Source organism: Metarhizium robertsii, assembly GCF_000187425.2.
Source record: "Metarhizium robertsii ARSEF 23 chromosome Unknown MAA_Scf_5, whole genome shotgun sequence".
NCBI classification, from domain to species: Eukaryota; Fungi; Ascomycota; class Sordariomycetes; order Hypocreales; family Clavicipitaceae; genus Metarhizium; species Metarhizium robertsii.
The window spans coordinates 3,643,260-3,670,735 of NW_011942193.1; the positions used below are offsets into that span (position 1 = coordinate 3,643,260).

At 52.9% G+C, this 27,476-nt stretch overlaps 10 protein-coding genes across 10 annotated transcripts; 6 read left to right on the plus strand and 4 right to left on the minus strand.

The window, feature by feature from the left end:
• Window positions 1-2,431: 2,431 nt before the first annotated feature.
• Window positions 2,432-3,056, plus strand: MAA_06870 (MARVEL-like domain protein; the record flags this gene model as incomplete). The annotated part of the gene is made up of 2 exons (XM_007824868.1): window positions 2,432-2,516; window positions 2,599-3,056. The coding sequence occupies 2 exons, from the start codon at window positions 2,432-2,434 to the stop codon at window positions 3,054-3,056; spliced, it is 543 nt and encodes a 180-aa protein (XP_007823059.1).
• A 506-nt stretch (window positions 3,057-3,562) lies between these two features.
• On the minus strand, window positions 3,563-3,973 carry MAA_06871 (Glyoxalase/bleomycin resistance protein/dioxygenase; the record flags this gene model as incomplete). Its single annotated transcript, XM_007824869.1, has 1 exon — window positions 3,563-3,973. One exon carries the CDS (start codon window positions 3,971-3,973, stop codon window positions 3,563-3,565), a length of 411 nt encoding a protein of 136 aa, XP_007823060.1.
• A 2,416-nt stretch (window positions 3,974-6,389) lies between these two features.
• On the plus strand, window positions 6,390-7,091 carry MAA_06872 (uncharacterized protein; the record flags this gene model as incomplete). Its single annotated transcript, XM_007824870.1, has 2 exons — window positions 6,390-6,443; window positions 6,519-7,091. 2 exons carry the CDS (start codon window positions 6,390-6,392, stop codon window positions 7,089-7,091), a joined length of 627 nt encoding a protein of 208 aa, XP_007823061.1.
• A 697-nt stretch (window positions 7,092-7,788) lies between these two features.
• MAA_06873 (Diphthamide synthesis, DHP2) lies at window positions 7,789-9,381 on the minus strand (the record flags this gene model as incomplete). Its single annotated transcript, XM_007824871.1, has 1 exon — window positions 7,789-9,381. One exon carries the CDS (start codon window positions 9,379-9,381, stop codon window positions 7,789-7,791), a length of 1,593 nt encoding a protein of 530 aa, XP_007823062.1.
• Window positions 9,382-11,027: 1,646 nt separating this feature from the next.
• On the plus strand, window positions 11,028-11,930 carry MAA_06874 (Necrosis inducing; the record flags this gene model as incomplete). The annotated part of the gene is made up of 1 exon (XM_007824872.2): window positions 11,028-11,930. The coding sequence occupies one exon, from the start codon at window positions 11,028-11,030 to the stop codon at window positions 11,928-11,930; it is 903 nt and encodes a 300-aa protein (XP_007823063.2).
• Window positions 11,931-13,416: 1,486 nt separating this feature from the next.
• MAA_06875 (Monooxygenase, FAD-binding protein) lies at window positions 13,417-14,721 on the plus strand (the record flags this gene model as incomplete). The annotated part of the gene is made up of 1 exon (XM_007824873.1): window positions 13,417-14,721. The coding sequence occupies one exon, from the start codon at window positions 13,417-13,419 to the stop codon at window positions 14,719-14,721; it is 1,305 nt and encodes a 434-aa protein (XP_007823064.1).
• Window positions 14,722-15,391: 670 nt separating this feature from the next.
• On the plus strand, window positions 15,392-19,272 carry MAA_06876 (DNA repair protein; the record flags this gene model as incomplete). The annotated part of the gene is made up of 4 exons (XM_007824874.1): window positions 15,392-15,829; window positions 15,924-16,080; window positions 16,139-18,537; window positions 18,598-19,272. 4 exons carry the CDS (start codon window positions 15,392-15,394, stop codon window positions 19,270-19,272), a joined length of 3,669 nt encoding a protein of 1,222 aa, XP_007823065.1.
• Window positions 19,273-19,535: 263 nt separating this feature from the next.
• Window positions 19,536-20,803, minus strand: MAA_06877 (transaldolase; the record flags this gene model as incomplete). Its single annotated transcript, XM_007824875.2, has 4 exons — window positions 19,536-19,956; window positions 20,020-20,248; window positions 20,306-20,357; window positions 20,474-20,803. 4 exons carry the CDS (start codon window positions 20,801-20,803, stop codon window positions 19,536-19,538), a joined length of 1,032 nt encoding a protein of 343 aa, XP_007823066.2.
• Window positions 20,804-21,374: 571 nt separating this feature from the next.
• On the plus strand, window positions 21,375-22,913 carry MAA_06878 (UbiA prenyltransferase family; the record flags this gene model as incomplete). Its single annotated transcript, XM_007824876.1, has 1 exon — window positions 21,375-22,913. The coding sequence occupies one exon, from the start codon at window positions 21,375-21,377 to the stop codon at window positions 22,911-22,913; it is 1,539 nt and encodes a 512-aa protein (XP_007823067.1).
• Window positions 22,914-24,468: 1,555 nt separating this feature from the next.
• On the minus strand, window positions 24,469-26,511 carry MAA_06879 (Phosphate transporter; the record flags this gene model as incomplete). The annotated part of the gene is made up of 3 exons (XM_007824877.2): window positions 24,469-24,752; window positions 24,829-26,286; window positions 26,433-26,511. 3 exons carry the CDS (start codon window positions 26,509-26,511, stop codon window positions 24,469-24,471), a joined length of 1,821 nt encoding a protein of 606 aa, XP_007823068.2.
• Between the last annotated feature and the right edge of the window lie 965 nt (window positions 26,512-27,476).

Consider the following 27,476-nt stretch of genomic DNA (forward strand, 5'->3'; position numbering starts at 1 on the left):
CACTCACGTGTGCTCGAGGTCCATGGCAGACAGGCCGTCCGGACACTACCAGCACTGAGACCTTGGGGACCGATTGCGGGGTACCACGATGCCAACTAGAACGCTGGTGTCCGTTGCTGGCCACAAACGCCGTCATTTGTGCTCCGTTTGGCACGTGTGAAATGTCCCTAGTAGCCCAGTAGCCCATTTGCTGGCAAGTGCATACTAGTACTTGAGTAGTTTACTGGGTAAATTTAGAACATTGGCCATAATAATATCCGGGCAGATGCTGCTCCGAATTATCGAGGGTCCATGCTGGGAAATAGCAAGTGCTAGTTCATCTCAGCTTCGTCAAGTCATCCAGCAGCCTCACGCTAAGACGACGAGAAGCTGTCCCAATGACCAATCTGATACTAGCACCTATTCCAACGGCTTTCGCTCCCTCACCCGCTACATGACCCGGGACGAGTTTCGGTCTGCGCTCAAACGGAACAAGATTGAACTTCTCAGGTTCGGGATTTGAGGAACAGCGCGACGCGGCTCCTTCCGCCAACGGCCAGGCAGACTCGGGCATTCCGAACCGGGTGTGCTTTGCATCGAAAGCACGAACTTTTGTTCTCTTGACGTAATCTTGCGGGTTATGTCAAGAGTACAGTAGGGATGAATTTGGGTTCCGGGTCCTCAAGCCGACATGGATCCTTTCCGTTCCACATCATGACATGGGAGGGGCTGGACCCCAAATTAGCCCTTGGTTCTGTCATCGACTTTCACAATGGACCTTCACTCCCTGCCGCGGCCATTGCGCAACATGCTTGCATGAGGATAGCAAATTTATCATGGTGAGCGTTTCAAAAGCTGCAACATGTCTCTGTCCTTGTCGGCGTGGAATGATTGACAGGAACAAACAAGAGCGGTCCAGATCCGGTAACGGCATGCTCAACGACTACAAAGGCGCATTGCTGCCAGCCATCCCTGTCTCATGACCTCACTGGGGCATCACCAGTGCGTCCCGGGCGCGCTGCGCCATGATTGCCGCGTGAAGGCCTCGGATCACAGCAAACAGCCTGGTCTGAACATGTCGACGCCACTTGGACTGCCTCGGCGCTTGTCTAGCCAGATGAGTGCAATACAAGCGGGGGCACTCACTAACCCACGTGAGATATTCTCGGACCTCAACACGTCGCACGTCGTCGGTTTTAGCGGTCAGGGAAAAGGTCCGTGTCTAATAGTACATACGTAGAATGTATGTATGTACGTAGGGCTGATGCGGTGGAGCGAAGCACGGTGGTGTCGACTGGTGTGGTTCCTGACGGTCCATCGTTTGCCGTTATCCCGATAGACCAAGTACCAGGTGCCTTACATATTCTAATCTCAAATGCGACTTCTTTCAGCAGCAGAGCGGATTTGAGACAACTGCCATCGACATGCAAGCCATTGTCTTTCCCTGCATATTCGACCTCTTTGTTGGTTCGGCTTGCGTTTGGCGTTGGCGCTGGCCAAGGCTTGTCGGGAAGAGCTGGGGTTGTTAGTAGTACAACAGCAGACCTGCGTCAAAGTGGGTAGGGGACAAGCTGATGACGCCGCAGAAAACAGGCTGAGCCTGAGCTCCTTGTTCTTCTTCTCAGTCCCGCTCTGCAATCTAAGCAGGTTCATCGACAGTCGGGGGCGACATCGGATTTCGTTCAGCTTCAGTCAGCCTAAATTGTGGTCGGAAAGGGGCGTGTCAGCTTCGTGAACAGCCAAGGAGAAAGGGGACAATGAGTGATGGCAATCCTTAGTACTTCTCCGGCGTGATTGTTTGATGGGGTCTCGAGCTGGCAAACAGTATGGCGCCACATCGTTTAGGCTCGGCTTCTGTGGTGAAATACTCACGAATGGATGATGAGGGAGTGGTTCGAGGCGTTCAGATTCGCCTTTTCGCTGTTAGCGCCACCGGCCTGCACATGTGGCTCCCGTGGGCTGGCTTGTCGCTCGTCGGAAGCCTGTGTCTTAAGCTTGCAAACCTTGGGACATCTGAAGCTTGACAGCTACAGGACACTGCCCCCCTCCTTGCAGCCTGACCCCGGTCAGTCGCATTCTCTCGCACGTCACATTTCAAAAAGCTGAAGAATCCTCGTCACATCCTCTTTTCCCACTTGCAACCGGCTATAAGACCAGCAGGGCCCTCGCTGCATGACAGTCGTACCACTAGCTGCCGCATCCTTCCTTCCTCAAGCTATCTGAACGCGCCATTCGCATCCATCCGTCGACGTCTGCTGTCATCATAAGTCGCGTCGGCCGCTCCTTCCCGCAATAAGAACTGGAATATCGCCCTGCATCAAGTGTACTGCTCTGGTAAATTTCACCGTCCTCGTCTCGAGCTGCCCTGCCCTCTTTTCGCGCCAATCCCAACAAAAGCCCCCATGATCTAATCACTTCGTCCTCAGGTGAATAATTCGTACAACCACGCACAATGGAGATTCCCGGCATTCTCAAGCTGGCCCTCTTCGGCGGCATTGCTCTGTTCGACATCATTTCATTGGGCCTTCTAGCATATGGTACGTAATATCCCCATGGAGTCGACTCGACTTGGGAGATGCCATTTTTGAACCGTCCTGCTCACTTGTGACCATTTCACAGTTGTTAATTCGACGAGTGGTAGCGCCTACTATGGTTGGGGTTACTCGCACTACTCCAGCTCTCCGTCACAGGTCAACTTCATGCTCTTCAACACCATCTGGACCATCCTTGTCCTAATCTACCTTGGCGTTTTCCCTCGCTTCCTGTCTTCCCTGTACCATAGCATCATTGCTCTAGCTTTATTGGGTATCAGCACTCTCTTCTGGTTTGCCGGCTCCATTGCCCTTGCCGCTTTCCTTGGTGCTGGTACCTGCAGCGGCAATAATGCTTTCTGCAGCACCTACAGATCGGCTCAGGCTGCTACGGCCTTTGGCTTCTTCATCTGGGCCATGTTCACAACCCTTACGGTCTTTGAGCTACTCGCCCTTCTCAAACACGGCTTCAGGAAGGGCGCCAATGCCGACAGCACCGGCAACCAAATGACCACTCAGACCGCTCAGACTTATCCTGGAGCCTAACATCCTGAACGAAACTCGTAGTACACACCATACTGTACGCCGATCTCGAGCGATTATGACGCAATTTAATTAGTCAATGTCAAACAGAAACATTGTCGATAATCAGTATGGCGTCTGCGCATTTTGGTTTTTTGTTTTGTCTTCTCTTTTTCCTTGGATATGGTTCGTGCAGTGCTTGGTAATTGTACTTTGGAGCTAGTGTACGGAGGAGATTGATACCCTCGCTCGAATTGGTTCCGTGGCGAAACAATATTAGGCATGAGAAGTTGGTAGAGTGGACGTTGCAAGTCTGGACATGAAATTTATGCGATGAAATGGGTAACGGAGGCCTTTTTTTGGTTCATGACTTCGGGGGACAGTTTTGTCAGGGCTTCAAGATTTCAAAAGATTCGGCTACAAATAATATTCGATGTGGTCTTTTCTTTCCCCCCTTTTATTTTTCTTCAACATGGAGTCGTGCTTCCGAGATATGCCGACTGTGATGTCATTCTCGACACACTCAACATTTATTTGGTAACATCCTGCGCAATCTCCCAGTTGTGTCCGGCCGGATCATCAAACGTCACAGTCTTCAACCCCCAAGGTTTCACCTCTGGGCCCGACAAGAAGGTGACCCCCTTGGACCGCAGCTTCGCCATGGCAGCATCAAGATCATCCACCCAGATGCTCAGCTGGAACCGCTTACCAGCCTCGGGCGGCGCAACCTTGGCCGGCTGCACAAGTTCCTCCCCTGCAGAAGCCGCAAGCAAATTGATAATGAGGTTATTGAACTTGACGGCGCACGATTCGGCATCCTCATTGAGCACGCGCGCGCCAAAAACATCCGTATAGAAGGCCTTGGAGGCCGCCAGGTCCTCGGTAAAGAGAGACATGGCGGAAATGGTGAGCAGTGGTTCCGCAAACGTGGCGGTGGCCATGACGGTAAGGTTAACTTTGAGGATATAAGAGTGTGCAACAGAATGATGGTCGTGTCGACGTAGAGTCCTCTGAGCTAATGGAATGATGAGAAAACCAACGCCGCTCCAAAGCCTCAAGTGTGTGTCTTGTATGATTTCAAGAGTAACCAGCTTGACAAGAGCCGGCATAGCATAACTCACCAGAATTCATATACATGCCCGAGTTCACGATTTTTATTTTTCACGCCTGTGGCGCTTCGCTGCCTGGCCGTCAACGCCATAAGGCCGCCCACCGACGAGGCGCGTCCAAAAGGTGGCGTTTAGGCTTCTCGGGGCCGTTGTTCCCATTGCAGGATGGTATCGCTTCACTCGCGATGGGCAGCCAATTACGTTGTGTGCCGGAAGGGCAGCTGAACAACCACTAAAAGAAGCCCTCGCATACCTTCCCTGGCAGAAATGGCCCGGGACTTCGGTGCCTGGTGTTGCACGATAAGGCCCTGACGATTGATGTGCAAGTCGCGAAATTATATGAAAGGCGGTCTGGTAGGTTATGTCGTGAATTATTTCTCTGCTTCTCTGCGGGTTATTCTAACAGGACCACTGGGTTGTCACAAGAGCCCCGGTTTGTGTGCCCATTCGGGTTTCATTGTGTGGTGTCTGATCTAGGGATTAATCTGGTTCCTGAAGAGTTCTGAGTTGGGACTATTATTTTTGGAAGCGTACGGAGTAGAAGCTTGTACTTGGGTGCCAGCTACTAACTTTCCCAGATAGCATATCACAGGGTTAGGGTTAGGGCTACCCAATTGGCCAGCTTAGAGCAAAGAGCTTCGGGGCAAATCTATCAATGTACCGTCGACATATAACGCAGAATCAAAGCCCCGCTGGTTCTGATTTTGAGTTTTCCAACGACACGACTGATCAATGTTTATTACGATGGTGTTCTGATAGACAGTGAGCGCCACCCCGGCGTTGATCCATGTTGGAGACGGCGCACGTTGACCGTGTCGGACGAAAAGTATTGACTGGACCATATACATGGCTATCACGCCCTATACTTTATATACTACATTTCATAAGTGAATCGTGATTCGCACTCTGCCGCAGACTGTATTGTATCGCCAGGGAGGTTAATGAGACGAGACAAGCAAGATTCAAGCACTTGCATGGAGCTGGACAGAACTCTCTTCATTATTAGCCGGACCTTCGAACATGAGCAGAATGGAACTGACCGAACCCCAGTTTTTTATGAGTGGGTAATAACAATAATACTCCGTACTTGGTTATAAAAACAACAGCAACGATGACTTGCATGTTCCTGTTCCTGGATCATTTCGTCACAGATCGATTTCTGCCCCACAGAAGCTTCTGAGGTACAACAAGCGGCACTGGGGTTGTTTCAATGTTTTGCCGGCTTGTGGCGCCTGGCCCTTCCAGCCTCCCGGTTTTCAATGCGCCAGCCTCTCTGGACTTTGGGACATGGCCCCACTGAAACCAGGGGCCTAGTCACCTGGATGGTAGAGCGGGTTACTGCATCAACAAGACGAGGCGCTTCAATATTGAGTGCACTTGTGGCTTCACTGGTGCTCCGGGAACAACACCTCCAGGAACAACATTGGAAGGTGCAAAGCAATGCATATTGACTAGTATATCTGATACATGCACTTGATCTGTTGACTGCGTCTAGTCAGGCTCCGTCCCGGTGCCTCTTTCCCTGTTGTTCACTGAGCATCCCAACGGCAAACCTCCGTAGTTCCTTCCCTGGTTTTGGGCGGACGTGCGTCATCTTACCCCGCCGGACCACCCATCACACCCGAAGCCCCAAGGTTGATGCTGGTGCCAGCCCTGAGCTCGAGCTCCAAGCTTGTCCCAGGCTTGGGCCGCAACAGTTGCCATGTGGACGCAAAGTACTCCGTACCTTGACAGTCATCTTTCGCTGAATCGACTCTGAGTATCTTGGCAGTTGGCAATTGCGTTTACTCTTTAAAGCAATGCACGATGCCCGGTGCTTCCGGCCGGCCTGACCCAGGTGCGCGCAGCTGGAGCTTGCTTCGTATTGTATGTACATGCTTCTTTTTACCAGAGAAAACGTGCATGAGCGGGTGGATCCCATCGCACGCCCAACCACCTCTTTTGTATCGTTGATCCATGCAGGCCGCCAGGACGAGACAAGGTCTGGCGAATCTATGCGCATTCTGGCCCTTGCATTTAGAGCAACCTGCCTTTCCCAGCCAACCAGCCCATCCAATTAGTTAGTTTATTGTTTTCACCGAGTAGATCGACTTCGATTGTTATAATAGGTCTGCTTTCGTCGGTGATCCCCCCCCGCCTTGATTCTTTTCTCTCTGTGCATTCCTGACATCCCACCTTGCCACGTTGTTTTGTGTCGTCATCCAAACCTCCAGACGCAACTTGGGTCCCTTGGAGCCATTTGCCCATCATGATATTCGCATTAGTCTTTGTGTGCACTCGCATCTCTCAAATCGTCACTCTGGTAAGCCGCCGCCGATGTTTGAAATCGCCTCATGATCCATCCGCGTCCGCTAGTTAAGCTAACCCGCGTCTCCAGATTCCGCCGATGGGCATGCTCGCCTGGTTCATCAACATCTTCATCAGCCACAATGCCTTGACCCCCGACTCAATCCTCATCCTCTTTATTCTTGTCGTTCTTGCCCTTGCCTGGGCCGTCTTCACCCTCTTCAGCTACCACCGCTCGTCTGCCAACGCTCGCTTCATATGTCTGGTCGACCTTGGCTTCATGGGTGCTCTCATTGCCGGCGTTTATGAAATGCGAGGAATTGCAGACGCAAGCTGCTCCAACCCCGACTCAAGCTCCGTATGGTTTGCTCCGAATCACATCCCCGTCCCCAACTGGGGCTGGGAGACGGACAAGCCCTGCGCCATGCTCAAGGCCAGCTGGGCGTTTGCCATTATGAACATCATCTTCTTCGCGACCACGGCTCTTGCCGCCTTTAGCCACGGCGACCACCTGGCTTACGAAGGCCGCGGCGCATATGTTGTAGAGCGCCGCCACCACCACTCCAGCCGTCACAGCCATCGTCACCGTAGCCGAAGCCGTTCTGGTGGATCCCGCCACAGCAGCCACCGAAGCCCGCATTCTCACCGCCGAGTCTACGTTTGAGGAGTCCTGTGCCACATGCGCTTACAATAACCTGCCACTGGAGTCATGAGATTTGCCGCGGCCAATAGATGAGCCCATTTGGCGAATGAATCATGAATTCAGAGCATGCCGTGCCTGGAGTTTGACAAAACGAAGCAACCAACCGCCGCCCCGCAGCTTGCTTGCTCCAGTATGGACCATGTATGGCAATGCAAAGCCGCAAGTGCGGCAGCTGACGGTTCCATACACATCCATGTTGCGTCTCATGTCTGGCGTCTGACGAAGGACTGCCGAGAGAAATCCATTTGTGTTTGATGCTCTGTGGCTGTGTTCTGGGAGACTGGACCTGGATATGGTGGAATGTTCTAATTGACTACTGCTATCGATCCCCTTTGTTTGGCAACAACCTCCTCCCCTCTCGCTCTTGTCTTCTCGCGTCAACGAAACGCCTTTGAGGGCCCGCTTATAGTTCGGAAGCAACATTCGGTATTGCGCGCAAAACAGATGTCTGCGGTGCATTTTGTTCGTTCTGGACTACATATTTGTCTATAGTCGGTGTATGGATCTTGTGTGGATGCTTGGATACCCCATGCTTTTCTTTGCCGCGTTATCGAATGTAAACATAAACGTTGGCGCATATGCAATGTCAAATGTCTCATTTATGCAATGGATTCATTGAAACGTCTCGAATATCCTTGGTATCATAAACTACAGTCGCCTAATGCCGTGATTCATCCTCACCCACATGATAACCCCTTGCAACTCCACTACGACCTTGCTCTATCAACGTACTCGCTTCTTGGTCGAAATCCGTCCCCAAGCCTTGCCATGTCCTATTGGACCGCAAATAGTCAGCGCCAGGACTGGCTACGCCGTTGATACTGGCCAATTCGCCAGCAACTCTCTTTGTCACAGCGTTGGACTGTCCTCGGTTAGTATTTCCAGCCTCGATACCCTCGCTGCCATTATTATTCGTGCCAGAACCCCGCAGAGTGAGCTGCATCGGCCGGCTGTGACTAATGAGCTTGCCTGTCCGCAAGTCAAACTGCGGCGGTAGGGATTCCTCCCCTTCCACGCCACCATCCACGTCGTCCTCCTCTGCTGGCGCAGAATCATCTTGTCCCTGCGAGGCATGGCCCCCCTGGGAAGCCTCGGCTTCCTGCTTGAGCTTTTCAATGCCTCCCCACCATTCGCCACCCCATATTCTCTCCTCCTCGCTCATGAGTGCGACCTCCATTTCAAACGGCGTGACGACGGGCCGCCAGTATCCAACGTCGTCCTCGATCAGTCCACTCTCCCAGCAGCCAACGACCACCCAGCCTTGTATCTCTGCAAAGTTTGCCAACTTGGCCGGGTTCAGCTTGCCCACCACAACCGTGTAGCTCTTCTTGCCGGCCTGCGCAATCTTTTTCCGCAGCAGGTCGATGGAAGCCAGGTAATTCGAGACGGAGAGGGTGTTGACCAAGATGCCCACCACGCCGGCGGAGGCCAGGGACAGGACCCGGGCGAACCGCCGACGCAGAAGACCCGCCGCCCTCAACGTCGGGTTGTCGACCGTCACCGCCGCCGACGAGTCCGTCGAGAGCACGTGCAGCGACGCGAAACGAGTCTGCAGCGCCAACAACAACGACGTGGGCGGGTCGGAAATGTGAAACAGCGCATGCGACCGGGCGGCCTCGTCTGTCATTTCTGGCCCCTCGATCCTCCGGTTGGGTATCACGGCCGCGGGATCCCGGGCCACGCTGGTCCCCAGCACGTTTGTATACCCGGACTCTTTCAACCCGCGCACGACGGCGTCCACGTGGTCCTGGTACGTCAGGTCCGCCATGACGACCACCTTGCTCGTCTTGTCGGCGAACTCGGCGCCAAACTTTGCGACGACGGCGCCGCGGTCGAGCCCGCGCGACGTGTAGACGTGAATGACGGGCAGCCGGCTCGTCGGGCTCAGACACGCCCTGCCATAGTGCACCACGACCTCTGCGTCGGCGTGCTCCGCGGCGATTTCGTCCACGCAGCACGCGCTGTAGCTCGTGTCGGCCAGGATGTGAATCCGCGCCGTGTCGTCGGCCAGCTGGGCGTCTAGCAGCTGCACGACGCGCGGCGCGTCGACGAGCATGTGGTCTGGGAATTGGAGCGCAATCCTCCTCCACCCCGCCTGGCGGATTTGGCTGGCCGTGCTGCCGATTTCGTACGTCGACCGCAGTTCATCGTCTGGCAGGGTTGACGTTGGCAGCGATTCGGCGGCGGGCACGTCGAGAAGGTGGTCGTCGGGCGTGGATAGGACTGGCGCGGCGGCGAGTTCAGAGGCCATGGTTCTCTCTGCTTCGGGACTATGTCAGTCCCTTGCGGCCGCGGTACAAAACTCTCACGAAGGGGCAGAGTTGACACATTGGCAGAGTTTAGCATCGAACGATGGTTATTTTTTTTTGCCAACTTGGCGGGGTGGTGGACCCTGTGTGAATGCGGGGTGTATGTGCGGATTTCTGGATTTGTTGTTGGATGTGGTGGGTGCGGATTTGGGGCTGTGCCAGTGGCTGCTGGTGAGCAATCCAGTGCACCAGATTGGTTCGGTGGTTTCACGAAACTTTGGAACCGAGCCATATCAGGCCAGTTGACCTGTTGACAGCAAAGCGGCAGTCTGTGCCATTCCAGACTTGTCGTTCTGATATCCCCAAATGTTTGCCCAGGGAGACAAATACGATGAAAATGGATTGGCATTTCGCATTTATGCAGAGAGAATGTCAACGGGGGACCTTGCGCAGGAGTCCAACTGCTAGCCGTTCCGAGCCGGCACAACTTCAACGTTTACATCGGCCCTTCTTGTTCGCCTTGGGTTGTGCCCATCGTTGGGATAGAATTCGGCTATTCGGTGAAGCTATCCTCGTGAGATTGTCATTTTGTTCAGGGGCGACAGCCGGCACCTTGGGCTCCAACTAATATTTGTCCATCTCTCCTAGTCGACTGACACTCCATTTCGGTCACATCATTCGCTCATACACCAACCGATCACGAGTTCGCAGCCGCACTCTTGGCACTCAATTCGCGCTTCCAAGGCAGTGGTAAGCTACTCTCCAGGGGTTGGACAAGTATTGGACACGGACTCGGCCTAGGCTCGATATGCGACTGGCCCTCCTCTGGATTGCAACGCTCCGAGTCAGCTGAACACGCTTGACGAAATGGCTACCTCATTGGTTCCGGTCAACCCAGAGTTGCAGGGCTATTGGAATTAGGCCAAAGACACCAGACGCTTCACCTTCCACTTCACGACAAATACCGTTGCAAACAAAGGGACTGGCTTGCCGGCCCTGCAGATCACCACAATGAAGCCGAGCTGACCCCGGTGGGATTGCACCGAACCACCCTTATCATGAACTACGCGCTATACTAGGATTTCGGCCCGTGCAGATGTCGCTGATATCGGGCGGATTATGGGACTTTGTCTGCACCGTAGGTCGGCCAGGAATCTCGGGTCGTCACTCTTGTTCGCCAGCAGATCTCTGAACCCTGGCCACGAACCGACGCTATATCAGCCCGCCGTCTTTAAGTCGCCACGAGGTTGCATGCTTAAAACACATCATGGGAGGCAAATTGGTGCATAAAGGCGTGCTTGCGCGCGGCTTACCTCGAGTTACAACGAGGCCGTCGCCGATACAAGCCATTGTTACCCCCTGAGACATTGTATATACTGAAAGTTGTATTTTGTTGTCACGGGGGCCCAGCACGCGCTTCTATAAGAATCGCGAGACACAGATTCCTTGGGAAGACTGAAGTCGTCGTGAATTTAAGGGGTCATACCCGTCTCCTTTGCCAATTGTGTCACTTTAGTTTTGACAAGCTTCTTGCCTTCACTTGCTTCTGATTCTACTTGTACTGGTACTTCTTTCGTATTTACTACTACTCGTCCAGTTGTACATCATTGGTACAGTTGAGACGTTTTCACGGCGCATAATGCACACCATGAGGTCTCTGTTTGTCATTCCCGGCGCACTAGCCCTTGCAACAAGACAATTCCCAACCAGAAATTTAGCCTTGAATGACTCCTTAACCGTCCAAGGCCATCCAGACCTCGTCGTTCCCCCGGGGTCCAGACAAGCTGTAATCCAGGGTCTCTGCGACGACAAGGGATTCGACGAGAACCCTCCTCCCCCTCTGCCCCAAAGAGCAACGGCAGAAGATCTCAAGTTCCAGCCGGCGCTCGACTTCGACACAGACAGCTGCTATAACGTGCCTGCCATCGGCCCCGACGGGCACATCGACCAAGGCCGATCCCGCCATGAAACCAACACGGAGGGTTGCCGGGACGAATACGACCTGGACCACAGCAACGTCTACTCCCGCCAACGCTGCAACAACGGCTGGTGCGCGTACCTATACGACTACTTCTTCGAAAAGGACATTGGCGACCGCATCTGCATCGGCCACCAGTACGACTGGGAGCACCTGCAAGTGTGGACGAGAAACGGCGTGCCGCAGTTCGGGTGTGTCTCTGCCCACGGCAAATACGACGCGCGCCTCTGGAAGGACATCCCCAAGGAGGGCAACCACATGAAGGCCGTGTACAACAAGGACGGCGCCATCGGGACGCACTATTTCCGCTTCTCAATGGGTGCCGGCGACGAGCCGCCAGAGAACCACAAGCACGTCTGGTGGAAGTCGGCGCTCATCTCATACAACGGCTTCCCGCGCGTCGAACTGCGCGATAAACTTGTGGCCTATGACTTTGGCGCTGCGGATATTGCCATCTCGGATGCCGCTTTCGCATGGAATCTAGAGTCGTGCGCGGGCAAGATGAAGTCTCAGTTTGGAGACTTTGCGTTTGACTATAATTTGGACGACGGGTCTCCCGGCACGCCTGTATAGGAACAAGAGTTTGGTTGTGTGTCAGGAAGAAGCGTCAAGCGTCCTTGAATCCGGTGGCGGAAACGAGCATACCGCATCCTTTCTGATTTCGATTCCACGAGGCCTTCCTATACGGTTTCAGCGAGTGGCGGGGAGGCGTGTACATTTTTCTGCATGACAATGTATATAAGAACCTAGAGTATATGATTCCGCTGACATATTAGACAAAATATACGATGATCTTATTTGGGTATACGCTCTAGAAAGCTGCTGGTTTATCACTGTGGTCCGACCCAGGACTTGCATGCAGAGAAACACCATCGTCGCGTTTGCATGGAGATAAGATACGGGCGTGATCCGTGAAGCGAAACGACGCTGTTATGGCTACTGGTATAGAATCGTAGATACTGGCAGATGACTGGCCACTTCATGTCGATGGATCTGGGATCGGAGCTGCACCGGGCCGTTGACAGTTGTGAATGGCCTCTGTTTAATTTGGAGGCCTACTTCTGTATTAATGACAAGGACCCCACCTTCTACACATATTTATTCACGATGTAACGCGACCATGCGGAGAGGAAGGGAATGCTGGACATCTGTGTCCAGTGTGCAAAAATTATTTCTTCTTGGATATAGTTCCTAACCCTTGAGTTTGGCAGCATCTCAACGTGGCGCTTCTAATACCCTATTTTCCATTACCGTGATTGTCGGACTAGGTTCTTTTTTAAAGCTTCCATTTCGCTTAACGTACGACCCACAAAGCCACGTTGACATGGTACTACGGCGAGGAATAAGAGACATGCTGGTAAATATTTCGGGGCACGACTCGAATGGCGGACGAGTTTAGAACGTGCCCAATTAGGAAGTACGTGTATGCACCACACATAGACGGCATCTGTCATCTGAAGGTCCCGCTCCCGAACCGTTACCACGGATTCACTTGAGCGCCAAAAAGACAAGGGTGTCCAATGTGTCTCCGGTCTTGTCGAGTCTCTATACTAAAGGGCGTCGCAATTCTTTCTCCTTCGTCCAGTCTGACCTGGCGGCTCGCGGGTCCAACATTGTATCCGTCTCTCTACGAGGCTGTCGAGGCCCCCCGTATAGCCCTGTAGTGAATTATCAATGCCTCTTTTCAAGTAGAGTTTCAGTAGTCATATATGTATTATCCATCCCCGAAACTTGCACATTAACTAACACTCATCCTTGGCACATAACTGGAGCCTTGTCTGCTGTGAGGGGACATGTCTGGCGTCCAATGAATTTACTGGTGTAACCCTACACCTCGGGTGCGTAACTTCATGCGGCGGTATCTGCTGATTTGACGAAATGCCTTTCTTGGTGACTCTGGACCCTTTCTCGAAGACATAGCCATTCCGTCATTGTATAAAAGACCTCTTTGTCCTTGCCCATTCCTCTACACCCAAAGAAACTATTCCGATCTAAATCCCTTGAGCTCAAGGGCTACACACCCCGAGGATACTCCCAGTTGCCAGCAGAGGAAATTACCATGGCCAAGTCTGACCAAGGTCGGCATTTCCTGGCTGGCAAGACCATCGTTGTAGCTGGTGCTGGCATCGCCGGCCTCGCCTTTGCAATAGACCTCCGAAAACAATGGAAGCACGGCCAAAAGCAACCTACCGTCACCATATATGACCGCGACAGCCCCGACTCGGACGCGTGGAAACAAGGGCAAAACTACACCTTTTCAATATCAGGATACAGCGACGCCGGCGGGCTTGTCGCCCTGAAGAAGATGGGCATCATTGACACTGTTTTCTCAAGTGCTGTTTCTGGGATAGACGGCTCTGGATCGTTTACTATCTGGAGCCCAGATTGGGGCGAGCGTTTTCGTTCACAGCGACCGCCGATTGCAGGACTGCCTACGCCCAGTATTCGCATCGTCCGGAAGGAACTCAGGCGCATTCTAACAGACGAGTGGGAGTCTTTTGAAAACAGCAGCATCCAATGGGGTACGCAATGCGTAAATGTTGAAAAGGCTCCCAATGGCAGACTTCGCGTATACTTGAGGGAAATCAGGGAAGGAAAAGAGGCTGGAGAAACCCATACCGAATGTGATGTCTTGATCGCCGCGGACGGGGCAAACAGCAAAATACGAAGAGTGCTCCGTCCACACGATGACTTGGAGTACATCGGTGCCGTATTGCGAGGAGGACTGGCCACATTCCCAGAGGGCGTTCCCAGCCCGGTAGACAAGGACTGGGGCTTCGTCATGGGCAACACGGGCGTGACATGCTTCATATCGCCTGTAGATCGGAACACGGTCATCTGGGCGGTCGGCAACCTAGAAACGGAGCCCGTCAAGGAGCTCACGCGCGAACAAGGCAAGGAGGAGCGCCGCGCGGTGGTCGACCAGGCCTCCGCGCTGGGTCACATCTTCCACGAGCCGTTCCCTACAATGACGAGGCAAACCGACCCCGGGTCCGTCTTGTGTATCAACGGCCGAGACAAGCAGCCCTTTCGGCACGGCGATATTTCCGACGTGCCCGTGGTTTTCATCGGCGACAGCAACCACGCCCTGAGTCCCTTTGCCGGCTTCGGCGCAAACCTAGCCCTTTCCGACGCATGCGATTTGGCGGAACAGCTGTGCCAGTCTCACGAGTCGCTGGCCAGGGCGGTGGAGGCGTATGATCAAATCAGTGAGCCTCGTGCGAGGCGGATATGGACTGAGTCACGGAAGAATCTGAGGGCAGGGCATAGCACTGGGGTTCGATATTGGTTGTTTGTGTGTCTCTTGTGCGTTGGGAATTGGGTGAGTTGGATTCTTGGCAAGGTCCGTAGACGACGAGTTTGAAGCGCAGACCTTGGCGCAGATACAAAGAGGAGGATGTTTGTTAGCAAAGCATTCGCTTTTATTCGGGTTGCTAGGGTTTTGTAGATGTGCGTTGTGAGTCTGTCGTGGTACGATGATTTTGTCTTGCCGACTCCAGAAGACTAGTACCTCTTGTAAGAGGCTTCCAGGTTTGGCAGAGTCGTTAAAACAAAAACCGACGAATTAACGTAGCTGGACGGTGATAAAGTTGGAATAGCCAAATCTGCGCCATGTACGCCTTTGATTGCCACCAGATTTTTAATTTTCATCCAACATTCAAGGTTTCTACATCTACAGGGTAGCGTTATACGCCGATGCGGAGGATGAATGGGCAGGCGCAACCCCGGCTCCTATCCACTTTACACGGGACGCGCCTTACGCGACGCGAATTGGTCCCTGATATCCCACCAGGATTAAAGTCGCCTCCTATCATCATATTCTCTCATTCTCATCCCAATGACTTAATTACCATTTCTCAAGACTACCAGTATCTATTTGTGCTTGTTTTTGTTTTTGCATTCATTTCATCTCTTTCTAATTGCCAAGCATATCCAATTGATGATTTGCATCATTTCCCGTGCACCCCGACTCGCACTCGCAATCCTGCCTGTAGATGCTCAGCGTTTGACGTGACTCGAGAATCAGAATCACCATGGCAGGCGATAAGGCTAGCTCGAGCACGGCTCGCACACCTGCGAAGCCGGCACCTAAGCCAACTGGCTCTGCCTCTGCCTCTGCATCAGCAAAACAGCGCTCCATCATGAGCTTCTTCCAGAAGTCATCACCCGTCGGCAGATCCTCGCCTGCCGCTCGTGACAAGGTCTCCCCCGATCCTCAACATTCTTCATGTCTGCAGGAGACCACCAAAGCCAACTCTCTGCCCAAGCCAAAGCCATCGACGAAGCTCTCTACGCCTGTCCCTAGCAGCGACGCCATTGAGCCGCCCAGTTCGCAGGAGAATGCTGATCCTGTTTCCGCCACCAAGACCACCAGTAGCGCCCTGCTGTCGCCAACGACCATGAATCCACGCACGAGGTCTACAAACGATGTGACCCCGAAAGCAGTCCAAAGCGGCACTCCAACCCGAAAGGTGAGCATTTCTGATCCTTTTCGCGGGGACGAGGCTTTCAACAGCCCTCCTCCAGACAGCTTGATTTGTCCATTAACACACAATCCTGGCACAGACGAAGAAGGTTGTCAGTTATGCTGAATCGTCCGATGAAGAACAGCCCTTCAATTATTCAAGCAAGTCTCAAACTCGGCGTGGTCGAGCTCGTCGGACTGTTAAAGACGAAGATGAATTTGACGAAGACGACGTAGCGTCCCAAGAGGAGGAGGATGGTATGTTGGATGGGCTATGGCTAGGAATCCGTGATTGATGCTGATGGATATCTTGCAGACATGGGAGATTTCATTGCCTCTGATGATTCCGACGACCTCCCACGGACTAAGAAGCGAAAGCGCCCTGCAAAGGCTGCGACAGCACGAAAACGATCCAACGTCTCACCACCCGCAGACATCAGACAAGGATCTCCGATCCATGATGTAGATGACGAGCTTATGACGGAAGTTCCTACAACTTCAACCACTTCACAATGGAATTATGATCCCGAGTCCACCGAGAAGCGACCTGTCGTAACGCCTGCTGAGCGTGCTGCCGCCAAAGACCCCAAACGCAAAGAGAAAGCGCACACAAAAGAGCCCGAGGATCGCTACCCATGGTTGGCTAACATTCGGGACAAGGAGAAGCGTGCTCCCAGTGACCCGGAATATGATCCCAGATCCATCTACATTCCGCCAATGGCCTGGAACAAGTTTTCGCCCTTTGAAAAGCAGTACTGGGAGATTAAACAGAATCTGTGGGATACAATTGTATTCTTCAAAAAGGGCAAGTTCTACGAGCTATATGAGAACGACGCTACTATTGGACATCAGGAATTCGACTTCAAGATGACTGACAGGGTCAATATGCGAATGGTCGGGGTTCCAGAAAGCTCATTGGATCACTGGGTCAACCAATTTATTGCAAAGCAGTACAAGGTTGCAAGAGTCGATCAAATGGAGACTAATCTTGGAAAGGAAATGCGCGAGCGCCAAGATAGGAGCGGAAAGAAGGCTGACAAAGTTATTTCCCGTGAACTGTCTTGCGTACTCACTGCCGGTACCCTCGTTGATGGCGGCATGCTTCAAGACGACATGGCTGCCTACTGTGTTGCAATCAAGGAGTCAGTCGTTGATGACTTGCCTGCATTTGGCATTGCCTTTGCGGACACTGCCACTGGACGTTTCCAGCTATCAGGGTTTACTGACGATGTTGACCTCACAAAGTTTGAGACCTTTGTTGCGCAGATCGGCCCCCGTGAACTTTTGATTGAGAAGTCCCATCTCTCTACTAGAGCGTTGCGGATTCTCAAAAACAATACCAGCCCAACCACGATTTGGACACACTTGAAGCCTGGAACCGAATTCTGGGATGCAGATACTTCCAGGCGAGAACTCAAGTGTGGCAACTACTTCACCACTCAAGAGAGTGAAGATGATGTTTGGCCAGAAGTTCTGCAGCAGTACAAGGACGATGACTTGGTCATGTCTGCCGTGGGAGGGTTGGTGTCATACCTAAAGTTTCTACTGTTGGAGCGACCACTTCTTTCCCAAGGAAACTTTGAGAAGTATAGCCCAATTCAAAAGAATGGAACCCTGGTTTTGGATGGACAGACTTTGGTGAACCTAGAACTGTTCTCAAATACGTCGAATGGTAGTTCAGAGGGAACTTTATTCAGCCTACTTAACAAGTGCATAACTCCCTTTGGGAAACGACTATTCCGCCAATGGGTAGCTCATCCTTTATGCGACATTCAACGGATCAATGAGCGGTTGGATGCAGTGGACATGTTGAATGCCGATCCCACGGTTCGCGAGCAGTTTGCATCCCAGCTCGTCAAGATGCCAGACCTGGAGAGACTCATCTCCCGTGTTCACGCTGGGGCTTGCAAACCGGAAGACTTCGTACGAGTGCTGGAAGGGTTCGAGCAAATAGAATACACTATGAGCCTTCTCCAAGCATTCAAAGGAGGAAATGGCCTCGTTGACCGACTCGTTTTATCCATGCCCGATCTCGAAGAACCTTTGACGTACTGGAAGACAGCGTTCGATCGCCGAAAGGCCAGAGAAGACAAGATACTAATCCCCTCACGCGGTATTGAACCGGACTTTGACGACAGCTTGAACAGAATGGAAGAGATCAAGGACCAACTGAATGATTTGCTGAGCGAGAAGAAGGGGGAACTGAAGTGCAGGACGATAAAGTTTACCGATGTCGGCAAGGAGATTTATCAAATGGAGACCCCCAAGAGTGTCAAAGTTCCCTCTAGCTGGCGACAGATGTCCGCGACAAAGGACGTCAAACGATGGTACTTTCCACAGCTCACCCAGCTTGTTAGGGAGCTTCAAGAGGCTGAAGAGCTCCATTCCCAACTTGTCCGAGAAATCGCGTCGAGGTTGTTTCAGAAGTTTGACGTTGACTACAATACCTGGCTGCTTGCGATTAAGATTGTTGCACAATTGGATTGTCTAGTCAGTCTGGCCAAGGCTTCGAATTCGCTGGCGCAGCCATCGTGCAGACCCCAATTCGTCGATGAGGAGCGCAGCTTTGTTGATTTCGAAGAGCTGCGGCATCCATGCATGATCAACACTGTTGATGATTTCATCCCTAATGATGTTAAACTGGGTGGCGACCAAGCCAAAATCAACCTGTTGACTGGTGCTAACGCGGCCGGAAAGTCGACCGTACTGCGCATGGTAAGTTTCTCTTATGCATGTGAATGGTTGTAAACTATATGGCTGACAATTTTCCCGTAGTCATGCGTGGCTGTGATCATGGCACAGATTGGATGCTATGTTCCAGCAGTGTCTGCTCGCCTTACTCCTGTCGATCGCATCATGTCCCGTTTGGGAGCCAACGACAACATTTTCGCCGCACAGTCTACCTTTTTCGTGGAGCTTTCGGAAACCAAGAAGATTTTATCAGAAGCTACTCCACGCTCACTTGTGATTCTTGATGAACTGGGTAGAGGAACAAGTTCGTACGATGGTGTTGCCGTTGCCCAGGCCGTTCTACATCATGTCGCAACTCACATTGGATGTGTGGGCTTCTTCGCTACTCACTATCATTCCTTGGCTACCGAGTTTGAGAATCACCCCGAAATTAGAGCAAAGCGAATGCAAATTCATGTAGACGATGAAGAACGAAAGGTTACTTTTTTGTATAAGCTCGAGGATGGTGTTGCCGAGGGAAGTTTTGGTATGCACTGCGCGGCCATGTGTGGCATTTCCGATCGGGTCATTGAGAGAGCAGAGGTTGCTGCTAGGGACTGGGAGCACACTAGCCGTTTGAAGGAGAGCTTGGAGAAGGCAAAGACGGGCTGCTACATTCCGCTGGGAATTCTGAGCGATATTGGTAGTCTCTTGGGAGGAAAGGGGGATATCGGCGATAAAGGCGTGGATGTGCTTTTGAAAGCTGTCGAATGCCTGTGAATGGAGTCGCATTCACAATGGTCATGATTGGGACATGGGATATTTTCCGGGCATGGAGTTTGGCGGGTTTCATGTGTGTTTTTACAGGTATATTTGGTTCTTTCTAAAACTGGTACGGATTGACGAATCTTGGGCCCCCCCGTGGAGTCTCTAGATATATATAGACTCGGGTACCTATAATATAAAGACCATGAAATGATCTGTCCATAAACGATGTAATACTGGCCACGCGAAGGCTGTGCGGAATTGTCGTCTAGGTCCAACTAAGTAGCTAGTTTAGCAGAGGCCGAGACCAGGTCCTCAATCTTGTCCTGAAAGTCAGAAAAGTAGTTGATGGCCTGTATCATCTTTCCCTCGCTTGCGCCAAACCCGCTCCTGGTGAATGCCAATCTCCACGAGCTTTCGTCCCCAAGAATAGTCTGGCAGTCTGTCGTCTCGCACCAATTATCCAACGGACGCTGAGCAAAGTACGCACCAAGCGGCGCACCCCACGAAGAGGCACGCCTCGCAGAAAGCTCGCCCAGCAGCTTGGGCGCAATGGTGATGTGTTGAACCCCAGCTAACTGCATTACCTCGTCGACCGACGTCAAAGACGCGGCCAGAACCTGCGTACGGCACGCGTGCCTGGCGTAATACGCCTGCGCTTGTCGGCAAAACTCGAAGCCCTTGCTGCCGTCGACATATCTAGGACGTTTGTCAGACGGGGGGCCAACGCGCCATATTCCCGAGAGACGGGACGGGACGTACCCTTGCTCAAAATGGACCCTGAGTTCATTGACGTATGGCGCGATGTAGGTGCATCCCGCGGCGGCGGCGAGAGCAGCCTGCTCCATGCAAAACATGGTCGTGGCTAGCGTCGCGATCGCTTCTGCCTCGAGGATGCGGCACGCCTGGAGGCCTTCCCACGTGGAGGGGATTTTGACGCATACCCTTTTCGGATCTGCATGGCTGAGACTTTTGAAAATACCGACAATGCCTGGTCATGTGTGGGTGAGTGTGTCATGATACTGCGCCGGCCTGGAAGGATGCGTACGCTTTGCGTTTTCAACGGTGGAAGCAGTGGAGTAGGCTAGTTTGGGGTTCGTCTGTACGTGAATGAATCCTGTTACGTGTTGTATAAGCCGGAGCTGCAGTTTGACCATCTGTCGGGGTTAACACAGGCTTTGGTTGTTGGAACTTGGATGGCGAAAACTCGACCTACTGAGATCTCGACTACAAATTCCTCAAAAGTAGCCGAGCCTTGGAGACTGCTCAGCGGCCCCTGGCATCGGCTATAGCTGCGTTGATGAGGTCCTTGTGAAGCAGCGCACTGGTATCGGGGTTTGCCTTGATCAGCTCGAAATAGGCAATTGCCTGCCCGCGGGTGAAGTTGGGTCAGTGAGTCGGGCTGATGAGTATGATGCCGTGCGTAGAAATACCTGGTTGGAAGTGCAGTCGACAAATGGACCGAGTTTCTCAGCCACTTTTCAGTTAGAAACTGAGTAGAGCTCCTATGCTGAATGATATTGGCGGGAATACCTTCTGCGTCCATGGTATCACAGTCGACTTGGCTGGTCCCCCGCAGGGAATCTAGTAGGGAAGCCATTGGGAGATCAAGTCTGAAGATGGATAGATGAATTCAAGGCTATGATTCTACAGGATAGTCGCTAGAGTTTGATGTACCGAACAGTTGTGTTGTCTTGCGGTTGTGGTTAGAGTCGGGGCTCTGGAGTCCGGACCGATGAGGGGTGGTTGTAGATGTTGCATAGACGAGCTAGACAAGCAACAATTGGAACTGTTTGGCCAACCTAGAATCTATACAGAAAGGATTTATAGGTAAAATTCAAGAATTTCACACATTATTCACCCGGTTTATCACGGACTGGCCAGAAGATAACAGTCGTGCCATGGACTCACAAACTGGCCATCACATGACTCCACACGTGGCGCAACGGCCCATCGAGGAAGCCTATCAACCACGCCGAAAATGTCCAACGGCTCGTCGCTTTACAAAAAAAGGCGACTGCTACCCAAGGCGGCACCCACGCAATCCTGCTTGGCGACGAGGTTAAGTGGATTAAGCCTCGTGAGAGATCGCCATGCTCACATGAAGCAGGCGAAATATGCGGCCACCACGAATCCTCAATCGCACACGCGAGGCTCGCAGCATCCTCGCCCTGGGCAATCGCCAACCCTCACGATGGCTTTCCTCATCAGGCAGCTTACGAGCTCCTCGGAGCGGTAGCAGCCCTTTGGCGGCTCCTCTAGCCACCGCAAGCTTCTTCCTGTCGAATCGAGCGGTTGATCGATCCAATTGCCTCGACTCAATCATCTCAAACCACCGGTTCCGACAAACCTCAGCGTCCACATGCACCTCGGCGCGCCACGCCAGAAGCCAAACCACCGGCACCTTTACGGCCAATATCCAAGATACACCCCAATTGAGCTCTCACCTACCTCCGCATCGTCGACGACGAGCCCGAAAACAAGCGGATGAGGCCGCAAGCGCTGTTGGGTCATCAGCAGACGGCACTCTGCCTGCCAATGCATCTACCATCCTCACAAACGTTGCCGCGGCGCAGCCAGCGCATTCTTTCCGCCGAACCCTCTCGACATTCTTGTCGCTCTCGAAACCGCGCCTCACCGTGCTTGTGGTGCTCACAGCCATGGCCCCGTATGCGCTGTACCCTGTGCCCGAGATGCTCATGCCCACCATGACCGAAACGCCGAGCTTGAGCCCGCTGACGCTGCTGTTCCTGACTTCCGGCACGGCTCTCTGTTCAGCCAGCGCGAATGCCCTCAACATGCTCTACGAGCCGTCTACCGATGCCAAAATGTCGCGAACAAGAAACAGGCCGCTTGTTCGAAAACTAGTGTCGCCGCGCATCGCCGCGCTGTTTGCCATCCTCGCCGGTGCCACCGGCGTTGGCGCCCTGTATTTTGGTGTCAACCCCACCGTTTCGTTCCTGGGCCTCTCAAACATCGTCCTGTACGCGGGCATATACACGCCTTTAAAGGCCGTCACCGCATTCAACACCTGGGTCGGCGCCCTGGTAGGAGGCATCCCGCCCCTGATGGGATGGGCGGCGGCCGCGGGCGAGGCAGCCACCAACGACGGCTCGTGGCGCGAACTCCTCTTTGCCGGCGACGGATCCTCCATCGGCGGCTGGCTGCTCGCCGGCCTCCTGTTCGCCTGGCAGTTCCCGCACTTCATGGCCCTCAGCTGGTCCATCCGCGACGAGTACAAGGCCGCGGGCCTTCGCATGCTCGCGTGGACCAACCCGGCGCGCAACTCGCGCGTCGCGCTCCGCTACAGCGTCGTCTTCATCCCGCTGTGCCTGGGCCTCTGCGCCGCCGGCGTGACGGAGTGGTCCTTCGCGGCAACCAGCCTGCCCATCAACGCCTGGCTCATCCACCAGGCCGTGCGGTTCTGGCGCTTCGAGGGCCACAAGGGCAGCGCGCGCGGTCTCTTCTGGGCAAGCGTGTGGCACCTGCCTGGCGTCATGATCCTGGCGCTCCTCCATAAAAAGGGCATGTGGAGCCGCGCCTGGAAGAGCGTCTTTGGAGACGACGACGGCGAGTGGGAGGAGGAGGAGCTGGAGGAGATGGCTGGCATGACGGCCGCCCATGTTGCCGAGAAGGCGGGCAACACCAGGTCGTAAAATCGCCCCTCAATTTGGGAGTGTGTCATTCATGACAGGAGATGTCCGCATCTATCCTTTGTATTATATCCGGGACAATAGAGTGGATGCATAGCGCAAGGGTAAAAGGGGCGTGTAGCTGTAGTTTTGACATGTGTGGTGTGGCTTGCGGACGGCGATACTTGTACTAGTAAATAGCATGAATACATTGATAGCTGCCACAGAGGTTCTGGTGATTTGAATCTAGCAGCATTCACAGCGATGACATGTTGCGGCGGCTTCGAATTCAAGAGGCCTTCTGCCACAGGCCGGGAGTTCAATGGCTACTACTGTAGTCCTTGCAGAGGAAACAGTAGCTACATGACACGTGCAATCGAGGGGAATTCCATCTACCCGTGAACTCGACGGCTTTCTAGACATCGACATCAATAAAGGCTCGAAAGACGTCCGTTAACCCTTCCTTGGTATTCCTGCTAGTGACTGAGATTGAGACGTCTTGGCCCGCAGGCGCTTTCATACCACAAGTAAGAGTCATTTAATAGGCTTTCGTAGGTGAGGCTTTGGATGGATGTCTCGATATCAGTCATTCGAATATACCCGTTGTGTAGCGTCTGCAAGTATGGATTGATAGCTCACCTGTCTCGGTAGTAGTAGTGTTTATCTACTACGGGTGCCCTTTATTTATATAGAACTCTGTATTTTTCCATAAAGAGCTCAACCTGAAAAGCTTTAATTAAGAATATATTCTATTTTACCGAGGATGAGCTATATTATTTATATTTCGATACCAGTGGGCGACAGGTGTGGCAGAATATATTTGCGTATCAAATCAACGGGTGCAAATACAGACCTGATAAACACCCTCCCACAATGCTCAAATCACGAGCGTCATTCACCTCGGCCCTTGAACTTCTTTATTCAACCACCCTGATCTTCTCTCACCTGGCTTTCTTCAAGCCTATCAAAGCTTCCGATGATCATGATTACAGCACTATTATCGGCTTGGGGAGTACTTCTGTGTCTCCTAAAGACCATGGCAGCAGGGAGTTGCTCCTGAAGGCGCGGCTCTTCACTACCACAAGTCTGCTCTTCTTTTCTCAACAAGACTGCCGGCTTATTGCGCCTCTTTATCAGATTTATGCACGACGTACAGCTGCGTCGGCGTGGTGCAGAACGGCAAAGTCGAGATCATCATCAACGGCAGAGTGACCGGACTACGCCTTCCGAAGCACAAGCTTATAGGAACTGCGGCGGCAGTGCCCTTTTACCTAGGCCGGTTGATTGCATCACAAATAGTAAAATTTACAGCCATCATTGCTGAATCAATTCCTAGTAGGATCCATTCAGTTGTACAATCAAGGCATCCAACCCGTCAAGGCTGTACCTTGAATTAAGCTGCCCCTCGAAAGACCTGTTTACCATTAGAATTCTTGTATTTATGGACGGGTATTATTTATGCCAATACACAATTTTTACGGTACAATGCAATGCTCCGGACATGTTGCATGCCTAATATAACAATCTCAAACTCAATCCCAAGTGCTAATATGCAAAAACCACGCCACTTGCAGCCGCTTTAAAATTTGGGGGCATTCAGGAACAGGCCCATGAGAACACCACCAAGAGTGCCAGCAATGGGGATGGTCATGATCCAGGAGAAGAGCAAAAGCCCCACTCGCTGAAAGTTGACGGCCTTGAGGGTTCCGTTGCAAAGACCGACGCCGACAGTAGCACCGGTAATGCACATGGAAGTAGATACGGGAAGGGAGAATTGAGAAAAGACCAGGACGGTGATGGCGGCGCCCATCTCCATGGAGCTTCCACGGCTTGGAGAGTGGTAGGTGATCTTGTTGCCCATGACTATGCCAAAACGTCAGCAGCTGATTGTTTTGTTCGTTTCAAAAATGGGACTACGCGCATGGCTGTATAGACTTACCCTTCATGATGTTGTAACCGTATGTGATGAGGCCAACGGAAATGGTGGCAGAGAGCACAGCGAGCTGCCAGACGTCGACGGGAGCCTTGGCCTGGGCAGCATTGCCCGTCTTCCAGGCACCATAAATGACAGCCCAGGGACCGACAGAGTTGCCAATGTCGTTGGCGCCGTGAGCAAAGGAAGCGGTGCAGGCAGTAAGGACCTGAACAAACGAATAGGTATGCTCGACTTCGTTGGGGTACTTTTCAGCGGCAGCGTAGACGCGCTTCATGCGTTCGCCTTCAGGGGTGCCCTCAATGCCGGTCTGGGCGGCGTGGATATCATAGTGAAGACCGTACAAGAGACCAGAAACAACCATGGCAGGAATGCGCTTGGCAAGGATCTTGATGTTGTGCAATTCGTAGATCTGACCAGCGCCCATGGGGTTGTCGCGTAGGGTTCGCATGGCCCAGCCGAGGGGCCCACGCTTCTTCATCAGGCGAGCGTTGAATCGGGCCTCACCCTCAGCAACGAGCTCTTTGTAAGACTTTTGGGTGGCCTCAAGGTTGGCTAGGCTCTTCTCGTTGCTCCCCTTGGTGGCCTCGGACGTGGACATGATGCCATGCTCCTTGCCCTGTCCATCCTCGACCGTCAGCTTGGGAGAGTGGGTGGCAGACTCTTCAAGGTCGTCGTCATGCTGAACAACGGCGTAGTTGGGGACATTAGCGCGTTCGGCATTCTCAGGCGCAGGGCGCTTAAAGAGCAGGGGGCCAAAGATGAAGTGCCACCACTGAATAGTTGGATCCTTCTTGATGACCTTGGCATGGACAAAGGGTACGAAAAAGATGGCGGCGAGAATCGCCACGCCACCACCAGTGCCCAGAGTCACTGCGGCAATATACCAGGCGGGTTTCTTGCCAAGACCCAGATTGGGTGAGCCTTTATAAACAATCGAGAGGGTGCAGATGGTGGCGGCAATAAGGAAGAAGAAGGGAGAGGTGTAGACAGCCCAGGGAACGGGATTCTTGCGCATATGGACAACCAACTTGACAAGCATGAAGATGGTAGCAGCAAAACCGCCAGAGATGACCGGGGCCATGCCTAGACCAGCAAAGATGGCGCCGAGACCCTTTCCGTCATTCCAACCCCATTGAACCTTGGAGGCGCCGACAGTAGCAACGCCAACACCAGCAACGGCAGAGATTAACGAGTAAGTGGAGGAGACGTGAGCTGAGTGACGCGTGCACCACATGACCCAAGACGAAGCGGCGGCAAGAGCGCAAGTAAAAGCAAGCATCTGAACACCAGCATTGTTCTGGAAGGCCGAGTTGGGAATAATGCCGTTCTTGATTGTTTCAGCAGTACGGGCGCCGACGGTGATGGCGCCAAGCATTTCGAAGACGGTACCGAAAATCATGGCCTGTCTATAGGAGATGGATCTCGAGGAAACACTCGTGGCCCAAGAGTTGGCCACATCATCTGCCAAGAGAAGAAGAAGCATGGTTAGCTGGACGGGACCCCTACAGATGAAGAAACCATCGCCAAGACGGTAGTAGAGTAGCGTGGATCTGATCTTGGTCTGGGGGGGCTTGGCTTTTCGGTTTGTTTTGCGGAGTAGTACTCACTTGCGCCATTGTTGAAGGCATCAAGCAGGGCAAAGAAGGTGCCAATGGCAAAGACGTAGTCGTATTGGTGAAGAGTCATCTTGGAGAGACGTCGGGAGTAATCTCTGGCGCCGTCTTGGATGATACAACGGAACTGGATTTCTTCTTTTATTTGAGACAGACCAGCACGGGCGCGGCTGGCCTTTTATGCCATCTGACTGATCATTTTGAGCGAGAAAAACCGGCAGGGCTCTCCGTCGTGGCGGCCAGGCTGACCATGCTCTTTTGTCATTTCCTCTCCAGCTGGCCGCCCCCGGCTTCCTGGCCGAGGCGTGAATGCGAACTGAACAAGCCCCAAACACGATGAGGCATTCGATTAGGACCAGCCAAGATTCATTCATCCCGTTGTGTTAAGGTTGTTGTGTGGCGTGTAAGCTTAACAATAACAGTGACAGGGGTTGAAACTTGATGCAGGGTGGCATCCCAAACAGAAACCATTGTTGTACACATACGTACATGACTTCCTATCAGATTCCCCAGACCTTACACGTGCGAGCAGGCCAACATCACAGCGGAACCTCCCCTGTTGGGTAGGTCGAGGAAACAGGGGCTGAGACGCCACACGAGCCATTCCATGTCCAATAGATTGGCTCTGCATCCTGGCCGAGGCTGCACACTTCCGGTGATCTAGCCAGAGGAGGAGACCGAACCGTGGGGGCCATGCTCGTGGAAATAAGACAGCCATCAACGAAAAGTCGTCAAGTTGGCACACGTGCGAACCTGCCCAAAGCGAGTCCAGACGGACATGTTCTTTCGGCCAGCTCCCTCAAGTGGCCATGACAGTTGGACAGAATGGCTCACGCATGGTTCTCGCCAAGACCACTCGAGGCCAAGTCTCGGCTGAGAGCAGATGCGTCTCGGTGCCCCATCGTACAAAAGGACCGTTAAGCACATAAAAGTGGCTTCAGACCTGGTGTGTTGGCGTTACGAGAAGAAACATTGACTCCAATCAGCAAGAAGTGCAATGACATCTAGTTTGTGACGCTTGCGCTCATCGCAGGAACC